The sequence below is a fragment of the Fukomys damarensis genome, unplaced genomic scaffold, assembly GCF_012274545.1.
Source record: "Fukomys damarensis isolate Sample0158 unplaced genomic scaffold, DMR_v1.0_HiC HiC_scaffold_17, whole genome shotgun sequence".
NCBI classification, from domain to species: Eukaryota; Metazoa; Chordata; class Mammalia; order Rodentia; family Bathyergidae; genus Fukomys; species Fukomys damarensis.
The window spans coordinates 15887371-15912008 of record NW_022900929.1 but is presented as its reverse complement, the minus strand read 5'-3'; the positions used below and the strand labels follow the sequence as shown (position 1 = coordinate 15912008).

The 24638-nt window shown below is 38.5% G+C and overlaps 1 protein-coding gene and 1 pseudogene across 2 annotated transcripts in view; one reads left to right on the top strand and one right to left on the bottom strand.

Annotated features, from left to right (window-relative positions):
• Positions 1 to 11297: 11297 nt before the first annotated feature.
• Positions 11298 to 24638, top strand: part of LOC104851765 (NXPE family member 3) — a 28323-nt gene continuing 14982 nt past the window's right edge. The window contains exons 1-2 of one of the 2 annotated variants that reach the window (XM_010609104.3): positions 11298 to 11546; positions 21545 to 22299. In XM_010609104.3, coding sequence (XP_010607406.1) covers positions 21632 to 22299 — 668 coding nt within the window. In that variant the 5' untranslated portion in view covers positions 11298 to 11546; positions 21545 to 21631. Of the gene's footprint in view, positions 11547 to 11989; positions 12372 to 21544; positions 22300 to 24638 lie in introns of those variants that run through there. The other variant, XM_010609097.3, reaches the window with a different exon arrangement.
• LOC109117580 lies at positions 17476 to 20067 on the bottom strand (annotated as a pseudogene).

Here is a 24638-nt window from a genome sequence, read left to right as displayed (position 1 = left end):
TTAGTCTCAACATATATTACTATAACACATTTTCTTTCTTTATTTGGGCATTTATTGATAGGTGCATATATATTTTAAATTGTGTCTCCATTGACAATTATAGCTATTTAAATAATTTTGCCTTTAAAATTTTATGCTGGAATTGTTACAGAAGGAACTGGCAAGTGACACACAGAGAGGCAGCAGAATGGAAGTAAAATAACAAAAGTATACTGCATTGATGGGGACCAATGACATCCAATGGTGGTACCCTGATCCATCCCCACTGGGTTTTTTTTTTTTTTTTTTTTTTTTTTTTTTTTTTTTTTTGGTTTTTTGAGACAGGGTCTCACTATGTAGTTAAGACTGACCTGGAACTCACTATGTAGCCTAGGCTGGTCTTGAACTCACAATGATCCTCCTGCCTCAGCCTCCTGAGTGCTGGGATTACAGGCTTGTGCCACCACACCCAGCTCAACTCCTTTTATAAGGTTTTACAGCCTCGATCTCATTCAGTTGGTTACATTGCATTTTCACAGTTCACATTGTTGATATTCAAAACATGATGGTGAGGCAGTTGAATTTCAACCCGGATGCAGTTCTTTGTTAGAGGAGGTTACCTTTAAGATTTATTGTTATCTATTATAGCTAAGGGGAAGGAAGTGTGTTTGGTCAGCAAAGCGAACAATGGTTCTTTTCATTTACAAAACTTTTGAGTGAGACTAGAAGCCTCCAGTTTGGGTTAATTCTGAACTAAACAGAGCTAAGGGCAGAAGTTATCTTACATTGTAACATTTCCTAGGCTTTTTGCTATTAAAGTGTTCTCTCAGAATTACATATTTTTAAAACACTACCATTACACTATTAGATATTCTGAATTTCTCTATAAACTTACCTTTAGTGGTGAGTTTTACACTTTCATTTCACCTTCAAGAATTTCCTTTAGGGCCAGGGATTTAGCTCAGTGGTTCGGTGGCCTACCTTGCAAGTGCAAGGGCTTGAGTTCAATCCCTGGTGAAGGTAAAGAATTTCCTTTAGCATTTCTTGTAAAGTAGATCTAGTAGTGATGAACTCTTGCTGTTAGGGAATTGATCATGTTAAAGTATGCTGTGATGCTGCCATCACAGGCTGCATTTTCCTGTTGCTTCTTGGCTCTTAGAATGATTTCATGCTCTTATCTTTACTTTCCCTCCCACCAAGGCCACAGTGAGACAGAGAAGTTGAAAACTGTGTCTGCAGGGCTGGACCCATTAAAGCAACCTGGCCTGTGATAGGTTAGAAGTAGCCCACTCCTCATTAATAATCAATAGCCTAGCGCAAAACTGATAAAAGGATCTTCCTTTCTTTGTTCTCTTCTCTTCTTCTCTTCCTCTCTTCTTCTTCCTCCTCTCTCTCTCTCTGCTCTCTCTCTACCCCACCCCTTGAATAAAATCTCCAGTCGGACCTCTTGGTGTGTGTGTGACCTAGTTGTTGAGCATCACTATTCCCTTTCACTCTCCTTTTTTGTTTGGCTAGGAAAGTCTTTTTCTCTATTTCATTTCTAAAGGATGACTTTTCTGGGAATAGTATTCTTGCTCAGCAGCTTTTTTTCTTTCTGCACTTTGAATATACCACCCTACTCTCTCTTGGCCTGTGAGGGTTTTTTGCTGAGAAATCTGTTGATGGAGTTATTTAACACTGGAAATGTATTAGAGGCTCAAATGAAAGACCTGAAATCTTAATACTTCTAGAAGAAAATACAAGGGAAACTCTAGATAAGACACCAAAAACATAGGCAATAAAGCCAAAATATATTTAAGGGGGACTATGTTCCATAAAAAGAGTTCTGCACAGCAAAGGAAGCAACCAACAATATGAAAGGGCAATACTTAGAGTGGAGGAAAATGTTTGGAAGCTATATATCTGATAAGGGGTTAATAGCTAAAGTATATAAGGCACACATACAACTCAATAGTTCAAGAAGGCCAGTTGCTAAATGGGCAAAAGACCTGAGTGGACTTTTTTCCAAAGTAGATATGCACATAGTCAACATGTATATGAAAAGGTACTCAACACAGTAATCATCAGGAAAAAGTGTGTCAAAATCATAATGAGGTATCACCCGACACCTGCTGGGATGTTTGCTATAAGAAACACAAGAGTTCAGTGTTGGTGAGGGTAGGAAGAAAAGAGAAGTCTGTTGTGCCCATGTAAATTAGTCCTGCCGTTATGGAAAGCTGTATGGGGTTCCTCAGAAGACTAAAACTAGAACTACCATATGATTCAGCAACATATTCAGCAGAAGGTAACAAAATAAATATATTGAATATATTTTTGCATTGCCATGCTCAGTGCTATATTTATTAATCACAATAACCAAGACATAGAATCAACCAAAATATCTACTGTTATTTTGGGGTCTAAAATGTCTTTCCAAAATCTCATGTATTTGAAAGGTTATCAGATAATGGAGACCCTGTACTTATCAATGGATTAGTCCACTGCTGAGTTGATAGTTGACTTGCTAGTAGGAGGTGGGGCCTGGTTAGAGGTGGGTCCCTGGTGGCTCTTCCCCTCTCTCGCTGCTTCCTGGCTACTGTGGGTTAAGCATCTTTTCCCCTGCCATGCCTTTCTGCCATCCTGTTTCTGTCTTGGAGCCAACAAACCATGGAGTGAAACTCTGAGCCCAAATAAATCTCTCTTCCTTTAAACTGTGGGTGTTGATTGTTTGGTCCCAGCAACAGAAAAGTGGCTAAGATAGCTAGTGGAATATGAATGGATAAAGAAAATGTCTTATAGATATACAATGGGTTACTGTTTTGTCTTTTAGTTTTTTCATTGAGTTTATTGGGTTTTTTTCTTTTAATTTTTTTTTTATTTGGTCTTTTAAAAAGGAGATCCAGGGCTGGGGATTTAGCTCAGTGGTTCTGCCACATGCCTCACAAGTGCAAGGTCTTGAGTTTGGAAGGCAGCCAAGCTAACCACTATACCACCATTGCTCAAGGTCCTGAGTTTGATCCCTGGTACCAAAACAAAAAACAAAAAATAACAAAAAATAGGAGATCCTGTGATTTGCAGCTTGTATGTGAATCTGGAGGGTATTGTTCTAAGTGAAATAAGACAGATACGGAAAGGAAAATATTGTACGATCTCACCTATATGTGGAATCTGAAAAAAAAAAGCCAAATGTAGAGAAATACAGAATAAAACAAGGTTTAGCAGAGGAAGAGTGGTTGAAGGGAAAGGAGAGATATAGGTCAGAGAATACAAAATAGCACAATTATAGGATGAACACATCTGGACATTTAATGTACACACGAGGACTATAGTTAATAAAATGGTGCTATATCTGGAATTTCTTGCTAAATGTATAGCCACAAAACCAAACTAAAACAAAACTAGAGGTAACTAAATGATGTGACAGCTATGCTAATTTGCTTTACTACATTAACTACTTTACTATCTTTATGTATGCCATAACATCCTGTTATGTACTTAAAATGTACACAGTAAAAGTTATTTTGTTTAAAAGTAGGAAATCCTGCCATTTGCAACATGAGTGGACCTGGAGGGCCTTGTGCTAAGTGAAATAAGCTGACAAAGAAAGACAATATAGTAGGATCTAACTTGTAGATGGGCTCTAGGACAGTCAAACTTAATAGAAGCAGAAAGTTGAATAGCGGTTGGTAGAGGTTGAGGGGAGGAAGAAATGGGAAAGTTGATGAAAGCATACAAATTTTCAGTTATAGAAGATAAATTCTGGAGAGCAACTTAATACCGAAATGCCTATAGCTAACAATTCTATATTATCTAGTGCTTAAAATTTGTTAAGAGGGTAGGTCTTCTATCAAATATAATTACCAAAGAAATAATAATAACCATGAAAAATGGGAAACTTTGCAAAGTGATAGATGTATTTATGAACTTGATGGTGATGATTAATGATTGTAGAAGTACGTGTGTTCATTCCCAAACCCAATGAGTATGTACAGATTTTTAAACCAACAAAGTGGTTTAAATTTTTTATCATGCTATAGAATTATTCTATATCTAGTTTTCTAGAACTTTTGTTTGTTGAAATAAAGATTTAATATTTTGAGCCAGGCCTCGTGGCACACACTTGTAATCCTAGCACTTGGGAGGCTGAGGCAGGAGGATTGCTGAGAGTTTCAGGCCAGCCTGGGCTGCATAGTGAGTTCAAGGCCAGTCTGAACAACATAGCAAGACCTTGTCTCAAAAAACAAAAAAAGGGGAAAAAAAGATTGAATATTTTATTTCACAAAATACTGCTTTTGCATCTCCTTGAATAGTTCTTGCTATTCAAAGAACTATTTATTCAAAGAATAAAGTAGAACTATAGTTTTCCTAATATTTTACTAGTTATAATCTCTTAATGGATTGAAATTGATCACAAGGTACTTATGTCTCCTTTAAAATGTGAAATTTTATTACCTTATATTTTATTTATGGTCATTATCTTTATATCTCTAAATGGAATTGATATTAATGTTTTTCTGCGCTGTTTATCATGACCAAGGATTAGTGTCCAGTTCTTGCTAGCTTCATAAAATTACTTGTGAATTAATTCTATTTTTTCAATGTCTGGAAGAATGTATACAGTATGTGAAAGGGAATAGTGATGCTCAACAAGTAGGCCACACACACACACACACACCAAGAGGTCCAACTAGAGATTTTATTCAAGGGGTGAGAGGAGAGAGAGAGAGCAGAGAGAAAGAGCAGAGAGAGAGAGAAGGAGGAAGAAGAAGTAGAAGGAGAGGAGAACAAAGAAAGGAAGGTCTTTTTATCAGTTTTGGGCTGGGCTATTGCTTATGTATGAGGAGTGAGCTACTTTTACCCTATCACAGGCCAGGTTGCTTTTTATGGGTGCAGCCCTGCAGACACAGGTTTCAACTTCTCCAGACAGCTGTGGCGTTGGGGGAGGGAAACCAGAGATAAGGGCATGAGGTCATTTTAGGAGCCAAGATGTATCAGGAGAATGCAGCCTGTGAGGCGGCGTCACAGCATACTTTAACATGATCAATTCCCTAACAGTATGGGAATGATTTAGTTCTAGAATATTTGAAAGAATTTCACTTCCTCAAGGAAAGGAAAGAAGGGAAAGGAAAAAATATGAGATAAGAAATAAATGGAAACAAAGCCTTTGCAAACAGGGAGGGGTGGAGGGGTTGAAGGGAGGGCAGGGGAACAGAGGAAAAAATAAGAACCAAGATACATCATGTAAAGGTGTAAGTTCCCAATGATGAATGTAAATGTACACCTAAAATGTACCAATAAAAGAATTTAAGAGAAAAAAAAAACAAAAAGAATTTATCCTCAAACCAGTTAGGCTTGACATCCTTCTTGGTAGTATTGTTAGAGAGCTGATGCCACCATTATGGGCCATGTTTCCAGGTTCTTCCCTCATCCATACTCCTACCCTAAGTTTCCTTTTCCCCAAGACCATGTCATCATATAGAATTGAAACCTAAAGCTTCTGCAAGGCTCCCTCCTTAAAAGGCAATGTGGCTTGCAATAGGTCACAAGCTATAGATACGGGGTAGCCCAACCCCAAACCTAAAAATAAGCCAACACTTCCCTACTCTCTCTCTTTCTGTTCTGCTCCCTCTCTCTTTCTCTGCACTGCTCTCCTGAATAAAGTCTCCTGTCTGACCTCGACCTCTCGGTGTGTGGCCTAGTTGTTGAGTCTTGCTGTTCCCTTTCAAATATAACTTTGATAACTTTAAAAAAGTACATCATTTTCAAAATATCAGTTCAAAGATTTTTAATTTCTTAAATTATTTTGGAATTTTCCCGGAAAATGACCCATGAGTCCATAGTTTTGTATTTCAACCTAGATTATATATAATCAGTTCAGCTATCATAACATATCTGCAGTTATTAAAATCATCATTATATAGTGAAAACTGCCGGGTTTATGGTAGAATGAGATTGAGCACAAGATACAAAAATTTTGTCATTGCCTTATTTAAAAACCTACTAATAGCACAATTTTACACGTTGTACCTGTTAATGAAATACATACTTTACACTGGCACTTTACATTGAAAAAGACCTGAATTTTGCTTGTGGAGGTGAGCACTGGGAAGGTTGTAATTTAAGAATTATTGTGACAGGTGAAAGGATGATTATCTAAATTGAGGAGAGAGTTCTAATGTCATATGCGAGTGCTATTCTTACAGAGGAATATTCCTATAGATAATGCCATTCAGAATATTGCTTAATATCTAATTCCTATTTGCTCCAATATCCTGTTATTGTTAGCAATTATTAAATGAGATATTTCTGTTCAAATTATCGTGGAGTTTATCCCTCTTGATTGGACCCACACTAATATTAGCTAAAAACCAGAAAAATAGTTAATGGTGAGATGAGTATGAGACACGAAGTAGAAATTTATAAAGGAGGAAACCTTCATCAATGTGTGAAAACACAAAGAACCTCATTAATAATAAAAGAAATTCAAATGCAAAACACAATGAGATATCATTGGAACTCATTGGGTTGGCAAGACTTAGCAAGTATGATAATATTGATAAAGCTGTGGAACACAAAAACTATGATTGATGGGTGTAAAAAACAGTGCAACTTATCAAGATCAAGTAACACCAAATGTACGTGCCTTATGAAGTTTGGCAATTTTACATCCTTGTATAAATTGTACACAAATTTTTTGTTTGTTTGTTTGCAGTGCTGGGGATTGAACTCTGGACTTTGCACATGCTAGGTAAGCTCTCTGCTACTGAGCTACTACACCTTTAGCCTTTGTACATAAAAAAACTAAAACACATTATGCACAAAGGGAAATGCATGAGTGTTCACTCTAGCATTATTTATGAGCGAGTAATTAGAAGTAAAATATGAACCACAAGTACATGAGTCAATTAGCTGCACAGCAGTTGTAATCAATAAAGATCTCTGCATCAATATGTGCAAATCTCAAATTAACTTAATTTTAAGAAGATGAAGCAAATCGCAGAAAGATACCTTTTAAGTAACACTGAAAAACATGCAGGCAATACAAAAAGCATTTAGTGAGATATTTCATGGTGAAAAGATGAAGAAAGGCTGAGAAATAATAAACACAAAATTCAAGGTAGTTGTTACCACTGGAGAGAGAGAGATGTGGATGGTGTGGGGAAAGGTAATCCACCTTGCCTTGACTAGATGGAATATGTGGACTAGATTTTGTACTAGAGAAAACTGTTATAAATACATTATTGGAACAATTGATAAAATTGGGATAAGGACCCTAATTTTTTTTTTTTTTTTTTAGTACTGGGAATTGCACTCAGGTCATTGCACTTGCAAGGAAGGCAGCGACACCACTGAGCTAAATCCCCAGCTCAAGGACCCTAATTTAGACAACCACTGATAACTGTCCTGTAGTTATGTGAGAGAACATTTTCATGCTTAAGAACTGCTCAGATGTTGGGCTGCAGTGATGCAGGCCTGTAATCCCAGCTACTGCAGAGGCTAAGGTAGAAGGGTCACAAGTTCAAGGCCAGCCTGGGCATCTTAGAGAGAGCCTGTCTCAAAATAAAATAATAGAAAGGGCTGGGGATGTATTTCAGTGATGGAAAACTCCTGGGTTGAACCCGTAGGACTGAAACAAAGAAAAGGAACAAAAAGAGAAAAATAGAGAAATATACACTGGGTAAAGGGGTATTATGTAGCTTACTCTCAAATAGGTTTCTCTAGGAGAAGAAAAATCCAGAAAACCCAGAGACATGAATTTGATATTTGGATCAATTTTTCCCTTACAGCTGTACTGATCAATATAATGACCACTAGTCGCATATGCCTTTTGATCCTGGTCCAACCTGAAATATTCAAGACATACTGATATAGAGAAATAGAGAATGAAACTATAAGGCAAATATTGTTGGGCGTGATAGCACACACCTATAATCCCAGCACTTGAGGCTGAGGCAGGAGGATTGCTAAAAATTTGAGGCCAGCCTGAGCTAAATAGCAAATTCAAGGCAACCCTGAACTACTACATAACAAGATGCTGTCTCCAAAAACCACACACAAAATAAAGCAAATATTACTAAGTGTTAAATGTTGAAATGTTACAAATTGGTCTGGGGGCATTCTTTAGTGGTAGAGACTTCTCTACGGTGTAGTAGGCCCTGGGTTAGATCCCAAGTCTCTCTCTCTCTCTCTCTCTCTCTCACACACACACACACACACACACACACACCGTTACAAATTAATAAATCTGAATAAGAGCATTCTTACAGTTCTTCTGTAAGTTTGAAATGATTTCACAATAAAAAGTTTTTAAAAGAGACTTAAACATATCAGCTAATTGCCATAAATGGGCCATGAAAAAATTTTGTTTTCAATACTGTTCATTTCCTTTTAGGTATTGTAGCTCTTGTAGGTATTAGTTATTGTAGTTAAGTGTAGAAGATTAATACCAAAATATTTAAAGACAGACCTGGGCATGGGAATCAGATGTGGCTGTGCATGCCCATAATTCCAGCTCTCAGAAGGCTGAGGCAGGATGATTGTGACAGATTTGAGGCCAACCTGGTTCAAGCCCAGCCTGAGCAAAATAGAGAGATGCTGTCTCCAAAAAAAGCAAAACAAAACAACAACAACAAAACCCCAACAAGAACAAGAAGAAACTTTGGTGGTAAGCAAAAGGAATTGTTTGCTAACAGAGAAAGGCCAAAAAGTTCATACTGATGTTTAAGTTCAATCTCTCATATATCGGGTTCCATTTTGTAACTGTAATGGATGGTAGTGCTAAGACCACCGCATATTATTTATGGAGATGTACAGACTCATGCCCAGTGCAAAGCTCTTTAATACAGTCTTTCACTGATGTCCCAGCAATTGCCCAAGTTTTAGTTTTTTTGTTTTAATCTTAGCGGTCTTATTAAATTTTTAATTTTAGAATTTAAAATATTTTAATTTGTGTAAATTAAATAATTTAAACATTTAAAAAAATAAAAACTACATAATAATTTGAACTTACTTTAATTTAAATTCTAAAATAATTGTTTGAAATAAAAAGAGCATAGAAATAAAAAACTAACAGAAACAGACTTCAATATTCTACGTAAAAAATTAGTGCTTTGTGGGCCTCTTGTAAAATAATAGTTTGGGCTGTAGAAACTGAAAAAACAAAAAGCAAACTCCAGAGTAAACAAGCATGGGCAATAGCTGAGATCCTAAGGAAAGACCACATTAAAGATTTTTGCTTGAGGTCTGGGGTTTAGCTCAGTGGTTCCACCACCTGCCTCGCAAGTGCAAGGTCCTGCGTTCAATCCCCAGTATAACAAAATTTAAAAACTTGCTTGAAAACAAGTTTGCAATAAATAATGTAGTCACTTTCCGTTACAGTTTATGATATTCAAGAGTTAGCTAATGACACAAAGCAAACTCATAGAATATTTTTCTTTTCAACTTGTTAACAAGGATGCTGCTTACAAGGCAGTTCTTCTGGTTGATTGTGCAGTTTGAACGTAATGGTGATAGAAAGAAGACGTTGCCCAGCTATGCTGCCAAGAAACACACCTAACTGAAATGTATAAAGCTCTGAAGGATTCTGTTGTTAACAGGCATGATTTGGAGTTTGTATTTTGTGTAAACATATGCTCTATGAGGCCAAATGCGAGGATAGGAAAATACTCTGCAATTTCTATGTCTGTCGACTCTAAAATAAATAAGATCAGGGAAGGTATTTTTTAAAATTAATTTTATTGGTACATATAGATATACATAATGATCCTATTTTTTATGGGGAATTTGTACCTGTGCATATCTTGATTTTTTTCTCTCAATCCTCTCCCTTCCCTTCAACCCCTCTTCCCCTCATAAAAGCTTTGTTTTCATTTTTTTCAGCGAAATTATTTTGTCTTTTTTCATTTATTTTTTCCTGGCAATTCATTTTCACTACATTTTACAAAAGCATCAGTTCATTAAACTGGGGAGAAACCAACCTCGTTTTGTATAGATAGATGGTTTGTGAAGCACCTTCTCATACAAATGGTCACACCTCTCCATAACCAGACTAGTGTAAGCATTTAAATTGCAGTTTTATTTCCTTTCCTCTTCCTCTTCCTCCTACTCCCTCCCCTCCCCCTCCCCTCTGCCTCCTTCCCTCCCTCTCTCCTCCTTCCCTCCCTCTCTCCTCCTTCCCTCCCTCTCTCCTCCTTCTCCCCTCCCCTCCCCCTTCTCCTCCTTCTTTTTGTGGGAGGAGGGCAGTTTGAGATAGGGTCTCGAAATGTAGCCCAGACTGGTTTCAAACTCAGTGATCCTCCTGCCTCAGCCTCTTGAGTGCTGCGATTACAGGCATGCACCACTATTCCCGACTTTGTTTTATTCCTAGAGCTGAAAATCTGGCCAGGAAAAAACATGTACGTATATATAACACTAAAACATCTGGCAATCATAAACATCATAATAATTACCTACAAAAGACTGAAGGCAAAGCAATTGAGGAAGTATTTTGTATCTTTACACAGACTTGAGGGATGTATAGCAAACTGCTACAATTTAATAGAGCTGGGTGGTGGCAACACTAATATTTAGGTTTTTTATGTGTTTGACATTTTCATAAATATAAGTGACATATCCAACTCTTTACTTTTATAGATAGTATTGCTTTTCTCTTCAAAATAAATGTCTGCATTTCTACCATGAAGAAGTTTAAAGAAAGAGATTAAATAGAAAGTAGTGTAGCTGTATATGGTTATGACAAAATCCTGTGAACTTCAGTGTGTGAATGAGGTTGGAAAATACTGATAATGGCTTCCACTGTGCCTTTTTACCCTGGGGGTATAAAGGGTTTTTCAGGGTCTCAAAACCAAGTTCAAAGTTCAGTCGAAAGTATCAACACTGGTCATTATTCTGATAAAATTTTATTCTTTTTGGGGGGTGGAGTTTGGTTATTCTCACTCTTACGTTTCTGCATTATTATTATTTCATCGTGTGTATTTCAGGGCATTGAGGACTGGACTGACTCATGCCAGGTGCCACCCGGGCTCCCCAGACCTCATCATGCTATGTGGACTCTCTCAGGTAGATGCTGGCTCCCTTGAAAGGGAATCTACCTGGCCAAAGTTCTCCCACATGAACAGAACAACTACGACAAACAGCAAATACATCCGGTCAGGTCCTTCATCCAGGCAGAACAGAAAACATCTCACAGCAGCCATGCACCACAGAAGCCCTGCACAGAGCTCCTCATGCTTCCAAGAAATGCACAACAACAGGAAGCCAAAACTTAGGGGAGAGGAACCCGCACCCAGCAACCACAAGAAACATCCTATTACCTCTACAGACCTCTTCCTCTACAAGTCAACATCCCTCTCCTCAAGTCTCAAAAATTTCCATTCTCCTGATGACCTCCCCCTCCTACCCAAACCACCTGATAAAAGTCTTCTTTCTTCCGGCCCTCCAGGCCAACAGTCTTTCTGCCCTTGGGCTACCTACACCAAGGCTGAAATAAACTCCGGTTGTAGCTTTAACTTCACCTGACTCGGTGGTCTTCCTCGTCCCTCAGTTTACCCCAGCACATTCCATGAAAATTTGCAAGTGAATGACACACAGTAAGTTTTCTGGTGGCATTTATGTGCTGATGTATTGTCTATACCTGAGTTTAGAATAGTTGTGAGCCAGCTATGGTGGTGAATGCCTTTAATCCCAGTACTGTGGGAGGCTGAGGCAAGAGGATCACAGGTTCAAACCCAGCTTGGGCAGTTTAGTGACTTGGCGAGAACTTGTCTCAAAATTAAAAATTCATGAATAGATTTTAAAAATAGGGGAAACCCACTTGCTGGTCCCCTTTCTCTCTCTCTTGAGCAGAAGTTATCTTGCTGTGAATAAACTTCCTGGGGCTGGGAATTTAGCTCAGTGGCACCCGCACCTGCCTCCATCCTGAGTTTGAGCTCCAGTACGAAAGCAAAAAAAAAAAAGCCCTTCTGAAAGTACTAATTTCTCCCATGTGGAAGCACGCTTAGTGCAGAGACGTAGGGGTGTCCTTAACATGCCAGAATGAAACCTGTCTGTTTACAGGAGTATGTGTTAGTCCCAAAGGTCAGACGTGAATTTTTTTTAGGATTCTGGTAGAAAACTGGGACGTGGAAGGGTGGATTTTGAGGAGCACTGAGAGACATGGGGCTGGAATAGACTGAAAGGTATCCGACAGAACATGTACATGTGCCACGTGACAAAGTTCAGGGAAATGGGAAAGACGCCACAGTAAACTCTCTCCTTTATGATGGGAGAGTCTGTTAATCTGTGTTGCTTTATGCTCTACCTGGATCCTTGGTTCATCCTGACAACTCAAGAAGAGTCCGGACAGCATGGATCCATTCATGGGACAATTCAAGTGTCACAAGATTTTGACTATGGGGTTGGTCTTTCTGGTTTGGGTGAGTACTTCGCTTGCCTGCAGTCTCTCTTGCTGCTGGCTCATCTTCTCTTCCTGTACAGTCTCATATTTGGTTAAGTGCTTTTAGGTGGGAGAAGGGACTCAGAAGCCCTTAGTCTTCTTTCCTCCACCCCTGTGTGATTCCAGGGACAACAGTTGCAGGGTGGGCTGTTAGTCCAAGGAGAAGGCTGAGCAAGATAGTGCTTGAGGTTTATCTGACATCTAAAACCTAACCTCAGAAGAGTTTGTTCTCAGGAAATTCCAATGATGAAGAAATAAGCAACTTATATTTTTCTTTTCTTTTTGATCTTTGGAAAGTGTTTTCTGCTCCAATATAAGAGAAAAAGATGAATGTCTATGGTATGTCTGTGCTTTTTAGCAGGCAGAAAAAGAGGCAGGGAATCAGAAAAAAAAAAAATTCAATCTGGAGAAAAAGTGGGCAATTGGCTGCAGTGACCGAAACTTTGTTGCTTTTTTGCATAATAACAGGAAGCCAGAAGTCTTCAAGACAAAGCACTTCCTTGCTTATCAGGTTAAAGGAGAATTTCAACAGTAGACAATTTGTGGACTGTTTACATTCATGTATATAATAGTTGAGTGAGTTGTTGATATTTACATAATAGTATTTTTGTACAGAAATGATATTTTTGCTCTTCTTTTAAAAAATGGATGATCTGCAATATAGTTTCATAAATTTGCTTTCATTCAGCAGTGAGTTCAATAGGGAAATCCTAACTCCTTAACAACCAAGTCTAAAGGGGAAGTATTCATTTGTAGAATAGCTTTGTACTGACAGTAGCTTTGTACTGAAAAGGTGTAAAACCTCCCGGCCTTACTTCCACTCCAAGGAGCTTGAACAGTCGAAAGGGCCTCCAAGATACTGGTCCTATAGCCCAGCGATTGGCCGTTTATTGCCGGCAAGCACCGGCCTTTTAAAGCAAAAAAAACACAAACTATTATGGGATGGGTTTACCATAGTAAGTGAAAGGTCACACAGGAAAAGAGCAAACAGTTTCACCAAAACAACCCACCGTGAGTAGTAGTAACCCGGACAACCACACATCTAAAGGTCAGAGACAAGAAACTGTAACTTTCAGGAATTCCACAAAGGAAACACTCTACCTGCTCAACTGGAGAAGCTTAACACATATGGAGTTACTAGAGTTAACGGTACTTACAACCAATACTCATGATCCCCACAGACAAGCAGTGAGAATCACCCAGGAAGGAACACACCGGGCTAGTTGGAAAAGAGACCTTTATTAGTCTGGCCAGACGGCACTCCCGGAGCCAGGTAGCTCAGAGAGGCAACTAGCTTAGAGTCAGAGGCTGTTTTTATAAGGGGTTATGGGGGGAGTTAACACTCAGAACTTACAGGAAGGGGACAAAGGCAAGTGGTCATCAATCATGTACTCGGCCGGTATGTACTAATCATCAGCAGATGGATTACCGACTGTTTCATATATTGTGGTGTTCGGAACATTCAGTTACGGGCAAACAAGGAGTGGAGCGATTTACTTTGGTTCTCTATGTTTGTTAACAGTTTCTATCTAGTTTCCCAGAACTACCAAGCAGTTACCTATTAACTCACAATTAATCACGGTTGGGGTTAATTTAAGATTACAATGCAGTCCCACAAAGGGTGAATTTTTTGTGTGTAGCAGGAAAATTTTCCACTTTTTAAAAGAAATTAAACTATAACATGCATAAAAATACATATAAAATCATAAGTGCTCAATAAAAAATCAGACACCACTCCTAGGTGATCACAGTCCAAGTCAAGAAGTAATAAAAATTACCATCAACCCTTAGAAGCCTTTTCTTGTGCCCCCATTCCTGACATTACTACCCTCTTGGACATAATGGGCACCTTGACTTTCGACATGACTGTTGATTTTTGCCTGCTTTTGAGTCTCATAGAGAAGTAATCAGAAACCATGTACTTTATGTATAAAGTATTTTTGCAAGACTCATCTATGTTATCACGCGAAGGTGTAACTTGTTAATTTTGATTTCATAACAGTGTTCTGGTATATAAAAATACCAAATTTACTTATCTGTTCTGTTGTTGATAGAGATGTGTGTTGCTTTCAGTGTGGGACTAGTTTAGATACCACTACGGTAAACAAATGCACCCTCTCCTTTGGGCATACTGTGTATTATACCCATGAGCTAAATTGTTTGGTCCTAGACTACGTATACGTTAAACTTTAATAGACGCTGAGTGTTTTCCAAGTGGCTTTTCCAATTTGTTCTTCTCACACAGCATGAGAGGTTCAGTTGCTTCCCATCCTCGGCAGCTCTGTTATTGTCATTTAATTATCCTTTCTTTAAATATATAGAGGTATTCCATTATGGTTTTAACTTGCATTTATTTCCTTATTAATTTTCTTACTAATTCATCCTACTAATACATCTAGTCATGTATTCACTGATCTTTTGAATTCTCCTTTTGGGTGAAATGCCTGTTAACTGTCTGTCCACTTTTAATCTGGTGGTCTATCTTTTTCTTATCAATTTGTAGAAATTCTTTGTAGATTTTGGAGTGGAGCTCTTTTATTTGTTATATGTGTGTGTTGCAAATATTTTCTCTGGCTTTCTGTTTTGTTTTTAGTATCTTTCAATGAAGGAAATAATGAATTTAATTCTAGTCTAGACCAATTTATCAATCTTTTCCATACAGTTAGTACTTTTGTATTTTAAGAAGTCTCCCTCATTCCAAAGTAGGGAAGCTCTTCTTTGTTATTTTCTGGGAGATTTTTACTTATAACGAGCCTGAAGTTGATTTTTGTTGATGTTATAAGGTAGCAATCCAGTTTTTTTCTTCTTAATAAGGATATCTGATTGCCCTAAAACTACGTAATGAGAACAAAAACTTTCTATATTATCTCACAGTACCAATCAATTGTGTCTTAAAGTGTGGGTCTGTTTCTAGGTGCTCTGTTTTGTTCTGGTGGCCTATTTGTTTACTCTTGTACTAGTACCTCATCATCTTAATTACTATAGGTCTAAGAAAAGTCTTAATAAGTCTTCACCTCATGCTTTTTAAGACTGTCAAGTCTACTTCAAAAGTTTTGCATTGACTTATAAATTTTAGAGTTAGCTTCTCTATTATCACACGGTTATAAAACTGATGAGATTTTGTTGAGAATTGTATTGAACATACAGGTAAATTTGAGTAGCAAATTTACATCTTTGCAATATGGAGTCTCCGATCCACAAGTCCAGCATTTAGAAATTTAGATTTTCATATAATTTTCTGAACCTCTTTAGCATTCAATGTTACAGTGCTATCTACTTTCATGCCTCTTTGATCTACTGTGCAAAATGATCCTTGGTTTTCTCCACTGTCAGTAGGATTTTGAAATTCCTGGGTGTACAAAGTCTGAATTAATTCTGTTGCCCTGCACCATGTCAGAAAATGTCAACAACCCTTTCCCAGTTTAAGAAAATGTCTTTCAGAAAGTTGTCAAAGGACAAAATTACAACAAATTAAATTATACATCTAATTGGATTTCATTTGTGATTCACGATTTAGGGCAGCTTCCATTCTACAAAATAGAAAGTGAGAGGCCAAGGATTTAGCTCAGTGGTGCCGCCTCTCCGTTGCAAGTTGCTGAGTTTGATCTCTGATCCAAAAAACAAAACAAAACAAAAAATAGAAGGTGAGCTCCCCCTGGGAAATGGCAGAATAGTGACTTTTGTAAGGTAGAAATGAGGAAATAGAAAGAACAAAAAACTGGTTAGTTCAGTGGTGCCACTGCCTGCCTCAAAAGTGCAAGATCCCAAGTTTGATCCCCATTACAAAAAAACAACAAAAAACCAAAACAAAACAAAACAAAAAACAAAAATTGGTTAGCATCAGGTTATTTCAGATTTCTTTCTTTTAAAAGTTAAATGCAAAAGGAATATCGTTTTTATTCTGACTTTGGCAGACTGGCAGACTGAAATCTGGAAAAATCAGTCTAGTTTGAGATTTTTTTTTTTATTTGTAAAGTTGCTAAGTATATCAATATTTTCCTGATGGTGAGTAAGTTTTGATGACTGTTAAAGAAATATTTCCCTACAATGGATCAGGATGTTATCCTATGCCCTATTCTGAAATAGTAATTATTGTTCAATAATGCAGGATAATGCCTATCATAAAATAACAAATTTAAGTATATGTAAGGTTAAGTATTCACAGGGTCCAAAGATTACAACATGGACATCTTGGAAGGCCAAGATTCAGTTTACCAAAATGATCAAAGCCATAAACCTGTTAACTCATGATCTATGAATCTGAACTCCTCTTTCATTATTTATTTATGCTGCCATAGCATAGGTTTTCCTTTACTTATGCATGTCACCATGTAAAAGGACCCTGTCTTGGCTTTTCATTTTTAGTATATGTGCTGCCAAAGCAAGCATGGCTTTTCAAATATATAATTTTATAGCACCTGTGACTTTCACAAAAGATTGGGTTTGAATGTGGTATTTTCCTATTTGCATAAAACATATTGTGATCGTATCCTCCCTTTGTTCTCCTTTCTTACACCTTCCCTTTATGCCCTTCTTGTTGTCTAGTAATCTTCTCTTCTACTCTGTTTTTTTAAATAAGCTTATTGGTATAATTTAGATATACATAATAATCGCATTCATCATAGGGAATTTGTACCTGTACATGATATATCTTGATTCCTCTTTTTTTCCCCATTCTCCTCCCCTCCCTTCAACTCTTCTTCCTCTCCTTATTTACAAAGTTTGTTTCCATTTTATCCTTTTCACATTTTTTTCTTTCTTCCTTTCTCCCTCCCCGCTTCATAGGTCTCTTTCCCCTTTTGAACAATTTCTTCCTATTTCACAATATCTATTATACATTTTTTTCCTTATTTACTCTTTCAGCTTCTCACACCAGAGAAACAATATGATATTTATACATATTTATTTCCCTTAAGAGTATGGTCTTGATGTGCATCCATTTACCTACAAATATCTCAAGCTCATCCTTCTTTGTGGCAGAGTAGTACTCTGTTGAATTAAAAACCGCATCTTCTTTATCCATTCATCTGTTGAGCATTTGAGCTGTTTCCAAGATTTAGCTATTACAAATTGTCCTATAAACATCAGTGTGCATATATCACTGTGTTATGAAAGGCCTGGTTAAAGTAGTGGCTGCAGCTGGTAGGAGGTTGGGGCTGCATCTCACGGATGTCCTCCAGGATCTGGATGTTTATCTTTTCTGAGCCAGAGTCATTGAGGTGCATAGATTTCTGGGCCACAGCAAGCTCACCCAAGCAGAGTTGGGCTGCTGGCCCTGTGCAGATGGCATTGAGGGATTTCTGGATGCCGGCTTCTACCAACTGCTCAACTTGGGGGGTTTTGCTGCTGGCACCTGAGGTGGTGTGATTGTTCTGGGGACTCAGGCCCAGGTAGAAGCTTGCCTTGTCTCCATCTTTCTGTTGCATTTATTGGAATAGGGAGGCCATGCCTTCTCTCTCAGATGGGTTGGTGCCACAAAACTGGCTGAGAATTAGGGTGGTAACTTCGAGTCTCTGGAAGTCGCGGCTGCTCTCCACTAGGCTTCTCCAGTGGTGGGCCAGCCAGATGCGGTCATTGAGCAGCCAGTGTGAGTGGAGCTCAGACAGTCGGGCTGGGGGATGCAGATGCTCAGGAGGGTAAAAAACTTCCTCAGGTTGCCTGCTGTGGCTGAGCACATGGTGCTCTGTAAGGAGGTCAAAAGCACCCTCTCCACAGACCATTCAAGGGACAGTTGATAGAACTTGCCCTGTAGAAATTTACAAATGTGGAGGGTTGAGAGCAGGACCTCAACTCTGGGGAACTTCATGGCTAAAGTGGGCAGTGGGAGGAAGTGGGGATCGATCAGGATGGTTCAGACTGGGTTAAACTCCCATGCTGGGTTGAACTTCTTGAACAACTGGGACATCTGGGCCAGGCTTTCAGCATCTTCTTTGGCAGGAATGGCAAAGTAGACTGCCCGGGCAAGTGGACCCTCTAGCAGTCCTCAAGGTCCATCCACCAGGAAGATATATAAAACACCTTGTCCCTTGGGTTATAGGTACAGTGGATAAATAAGATCTCAGGGAAATGGGCAAAGATATCTTGCATAAGGAGTTCTAGTAGTTGAAAGAATCTAGCTGAGGAGTCTTATTGCTAACCTGGTGCAGCAGCACAGGTGGGCCTGAGTCTTTAATGAGATGCCCACTCAGCATGGTTAGGGCCATGGGGGAGATAGGAGATGCCTAAAGGCCCAGGTCAAAATACTTTCTTTGCGGACCTACTATCCAGGCTTTGAGTATCCTAAGCTCCGTGGAAGTCAAGAATGGAGGCTGGGCTGTGGTTTTCAGATCTGTTCGAAAGATCTGCAGGATGTCCTCACAGATGGAAATGCTGTGGGTTCATTGAGGTTGTGGAAGCAGATGGAGATGCAGTCCCTGAGAATGGAGGAGCATCTGTTCTTTCTGTAGGAGCTGAAGCACTCCTTGAAGTCCTTGTAAGTCTTGAAGCAGCTCCCCAGCTCCATGGCCACCCCAACAGCCCATGCCAGAGTTTGACCTCAAGATCACCAAAAGACTTCTTGATTTAAAAATCAACACTCAAAACTCAATAACATTCCTGCACATGAATAATAAACTCACTGAGAGAGAAATTAGGGAAACACACCTTTCACAGTAGCATAAAAAAAAAAAAGAAAGAAAAAGAAAAAACTTGGGAGTCAATCTAATGAAGGAAGTAAAAAACCTTTACACTGAAAACTACAGTACTCTGAAAAAGCAGCTCAATGAGGATATCAGAAAATGGAAAGATATCCCTTATTCTTGGGTAGGCAGAAGTGATATAATGAAAATGGCCATATTTCCAAAATTGTTATACAGATTGAATGAATCCCCCATCAAAACACCAATAGCAAAACACTTCACAGATTAAGACAAAACAATCCTAAAATTTATTTGGAACCTTATATTTTCCTCTAGCAATTTCAGCTTCAAGTCTTATACCTAGGCCTTGATCCATTTTGAAATTGATTTTTGTACAGGGTAGGAGTTAGGGCTCTAGTTTCAATCTTTTACACATGGATATTCAATTTTCCTGGTACCATTTGTTTAAGAAAGCTGCCTTTTCTCCAACATGTTTTTGGTCCCTTTGTCAAGAAGTAGATGGTTGTAGTTGCATGGCTGTGTTTCTGTTTCTGTGTACTTTATTCTATTCCATTGGTATATGTATGCATATTTGTACCAGTATCATGCAGGTTTTGTTATGGTTTTTTAGTGTATGTTGAAATTGGGTGCTGTGACGCCTCTAGCTCTGCTCCTTTTCTTAGGATTGCTTTGATTTTTCTGGCTCCTTTGTGTTTCCACATGAATTTTAGCATTGTTTTTTCTAGTTTGGTGAAGAATATCATTGGAATTTTTTTTTTTCTGAGACAGGGTCTTGTTTTGTAATTCTGACTGGCCTTGAACTTGTGGCAGTCCTCCTGCCTCAGCCTCCCAAGTGCTAGGATTACAGGCATGTACCATCAGGCCTGGCTTGTCTTTGGAATTTTGATGAGATTGCAGTAATCTGTAGATTGCTTTCAGTAATATGGCATTTAACAATATTAATTCTGCCAATCCATGAATATGGGAGGACTTTTCATCTAATTTCTTCTTCAGTTCCTCTCTTTGGTGTTTTGTAATTTCATTGTAGAGGGCTTTCATCTCCTTAAACTGATTCCTAGATAATTGTGTGTGAGTGTGTGTGTTTGTGTGTGCGTGTGTGTGTTTGTGCGTGTGTGTGAAGCTGTTATAAATGAAATTGTTTTCCTGATTTCTTTCTCAGTTATTCATTATTGGTATATAGAAAAGTTATAGGTTTTTTTTTGTTTTTTTTTGTTTTTGTACCGGGGATCGAACTTGGGTGCTTGTGCTTATGAGGCAGGTGCCGGAACCACTGAGCTAAGTCCCCGGCCCAAAACTGAATGATGATCATTACAGGTATGGGTATTAATACTTTTTACATGTCTAGATTTACACTTATTGTGGCTCTTTTTTTTTTTGGTACTGGGGATTGTAGGTTTTTTAATGTTGGTTTTACATTTTGTGTCTTGCGTTTTAACTCAGGGCCACATTCTTATCTCTAAGCTTTCTATTAAGTTTACAATTTAACAGAGGAGACCCATCTATAAATAAATAGCCAATTTAGGAGACAGTGAAAGAAGAAGGATTTGTTTTCCCTGTGCCTCATGACACCGACATAGTTTCACTAAAAGTCTGCTGAGTAGAGGTTGATCTCTCTGAAGCTCATACTCTTAATTAACTCGATAGATGTTGGCAATTTTCCCATAGACTGAAATTTGAAAGATGTCAGTGGATTGCTTTTTTTGTTTTTTAAGTGAATTACACTTGCTTGAATAGAAAAGATACTGATAAATGTGAATATACAATAGAAAGTATCTGGAATCCCTTCATTCACCACCACCACTGTCGCACAAAACATGGCTTCTCTCCACTGCTTTTCCCATTTGGATCTTTTTACTTCTCTGGTCTAGATGTGTGACTTTGTGTTTCTCAGAATATGACACCTAAAATATCTGGGCCTCTGGAGGAAGCACTCCATGACACTGCAAATACTGTGTCTTCCTAGAAAAGAGTCTACTGTCTTTGTCCTTTGTTTAGCTCACACCTGTTCTGTGTTTTTCTTGTTTTGCCAGTGTTTTCTGTGGTTGCATTTCGTTTCCAACTGACCCCAGTAAGAAAGAGAGCTCACTGAGAAATGGCCTCAAGTCATTCTTGTAAACCCTCGAAAGCATCGAGTGAAGGGTTTGCCCACCCCCGACGATCAATTGGAAATTTGGATTAGAAATGGCATGAGTAGGGCTGTGGACGGAGAGAGGCACTAGGTGGAGAAAGGGGACACTTAGAAGGGGATGGGATGGAAGAAGGATTCGTGAGGAGTAAGGAAACTAGAAATGTGAAAGTGGATCCATCTCTATTCTTTCCACAGTATGAGATGCTCCTTTCACATAAAGGTGGTGGTGACTTAGGGGCCAGGCTTATGAGTGACAGACAGCATGATGTAGGCAGACAGGACTCCTGAGTCCTACCTGTCAGAGAGGACTAGCTTTGGTGACTAGCTTCCAGGAAAAAAAAACGAGAGAAACAAACCAGTAACAGATCCCTCTTTCTCTACCCACAGGTATTCTATCTCAAGGTGTTCTGGCCTGATAGCATCACCTACCGGCCCCCGGGACCCCGTCCTGTCTCTGAATTTGCTTCTGGCTTCATGGAACCTTCCTTCTTCTTGGATTCTCTCCCACAGGTGCTCATCAACTTGACATCCCTTCTGTACTGGCCTCCAACCCCAGGAGATGGGAGAAACCTTTTGGCCTCCACCAGTCCCCAGACCTCCACCTACCACCTGAAGGGTCCCACTCAGGCCAGCTACACCTTGGGAGGCTACCTGGAGGCTGTCCTTGTGGCCAGGGACCACTGGGGCAGACCCAAGACCCATGGTGGAGATCTGTTTCGAGCACAGCTACTGGGTCCGGAATTGAAAGCAGGGGTCCCCGGGGATGTCCAGGATCTGGAGAATGGCACATACCTTTTGTCCTTCCCCCTGCTTTGGACTGGGAGGGCTCAGGTGCAAGTGAGGCTGATCCACTCCAGCGAGGCAGTTGGGGTTCTGCGAAGAATCTGGAGAGAGAAACGAGCCACAGTTGATTTTAGAGGATATTTCCGAGGAACACAAGGGCCTGAAGAGATTGTGATTTGCAATATTGACCCTCAGTCAACTGGTGCTAAAAGGTCTATCTGCCAGTACAAGGATGCAGTTTCTGGTGAGCTCTGGTTCTGTGCTCAACCTCCTACATTGCCCTGCGACTCTTTAGTTGGTCACTCAAGTGGGAGTTACCTAAAAGTGACCACACCACATGATGAGAACCTACTGGCGTGGTAAGAAATGCTGGAATATGTATCTCTACCCTAAGCCACATCCTTCCTTCTAAACCTTGCCTCAGTGATGCAATGGCCTCCCATTTACACCATTCAGTTATTCCTACTCTCATTCAATGTAAGCTTGTAGAGCACCTATTATGTGACACTGCTAGGCAGAAAGATACCACAGTAACCTGCTCAGGTTGTACATCCAGAGAAGGTTACAGTTGATCTTAGGTTTAAAAGAAAGCTTCTCTGGGGACTGTAGGAGGCAGGTTATTCAAGACAAAGCAAACTATCTCAGGGCAAAGTAGTTCAAGCTTCATTTAATTATCTGGATTCTTGCCTTCACTTAACAGTTTCATTTTTAACCATTTACTTTTGTTTTGTTAGATATTCAATAATTTAAGTGGATTTAAAACTATTATGTCCAGAATTTTCAAACTTCAATAAATTCAAACTTCAATAAAGTTCATGGTGAATAACTAGGTCTGCCATAATACCAGAAAAGGAACTCCCCATTCTATTTCATTAGTTTGTGATCTTTAACATTTATGTCTTCAATTTCTTATAGAACCTCTTTCCTTTTTCTAGTTTCATGATTCAGGACACTTAACCTGTCTATTTCAATCTCCCTTTTATGGAATAAAAATCATAAAGACTATAAATGTCCCTTTGGGTAGAGATTTAGCTGCATTCTCCAAATTTTCATGTATGGGGCTTTGTTTTTATTCCATCTGACATATCTTATAATTTTTACAGTAATTAGGAATTATTTTTAAAGTTTTTGAAATTTAAAAGTGGGCATCTTTTTATTGTTTTTTCCTAGTTTATTTGCATTTTGACTGGACATAAAATTTTTCTGATATTGATTCTTTGACATTTGTTTAGAATTCATTTGTGACCTGCCAGCCTTGGTAGTGCATCGCTGCAATCCTAGCACTTTGAGAAGCTGAGTCAGAAGGATCCAAAGTTCAAACCCAGCCTGGACAATTTAGTGACTTAGCAAGAGCCTGTCTTAAAATTAGAACAAAAATTCACTTTTGACTCAACAAAGGACACTGGCTTTTTGTTTGTAGTCCACGTTTGCTTGAAATTTATTGATATCCTATACTTCTTCTGAAAGTGATTTTGGACCTATTCGATGTAGCTTGTTAATTTTTAATCCCAAACATCTTTATCTTCACTAATTTTTTTACATCTGCTTAATCTATTAGTTTCAGACATGAATGTACTGTATGGTTTGTAGATTTATAGGTTTGATAATTTCTCATTGTAATGCAATGGTTTTCCTTTTATGCATTTCAAGTTTATGTCAATATACATATTCACCTTTTTGTTTGATTGGGTTATTAGTTATTATTTATTTTACTTTTTTGCTTCTTGCCTTAAATTGTAATTCTTATGATATTAATATCGCTATAATAGCTTCAATTTCCTTGGTATTGGTGTGCCATTTCCCAGCCCTTTGTATTTCAAATTGTCTGTATGAAATAGTTTTAGACAAGCTTCTTTACTTTATAGTACCTGTTTAGGCATAGTTAAGTAGATCACAGAAATGACTAGATCCATGAATGTAACTAACTTTTTATAAACATAACAGGCATTCAAATGAACAGAAAATATTAAATAGCCAAGAAATAAAAAGCATATATTTATATTAAACCTTACACTATACAGAGAGATCAGTGTTAGGAGGATTAAAAATCTAACTGTAAAACTCACACCCCAAAACTCAAAAAATATAAAAGCAGAAAATATCTTTATGACTTGGGATTGAGAAAATATTGTTTTCATATCATAAGGGAAACTATTGGTAAATTGGGCTATCTATAAATAAAAAAAATCTTTGTTATAAAAAGTCCCATAAGTATAATTTAAATTAGGCTCTTGTGGATTTTGAGATAACATCTATAACACATAATTGATACAAGAATAGTACTCTGAGTAAATAAAGAAACCCTAAAAAACAGTAAGGAAAAATGGTATAGATCAAGAGCTGGGTGTGCTGCTACATGCCTATAATCCCAGCACTCTGGCAGGCTGAGGCAGGAGGATTGCAAGTTTGAGCCCAGCCTGGGCAATTTAGCAATTTAGAGCAAGACCTTGCCTAGAAAAATGGGTAAGACATATAAATAAAAAATCACAGAAAAAATATGAATAGTGAATAAAAATATAATTAGCATCATGAACAATAAGGGAAATTTAATTGAACCCAAAATACTGTCTTTCAATAATTCTTTTGATACAGGGTCTCATTACATGTTCAGGCTGGCCTTTAACTCACAGCGGTCCTCCAGCTTCAGTCTCCTAAGTGCTGGGATTACAGGTGTGCACACCACACCCAACTTCAGTAG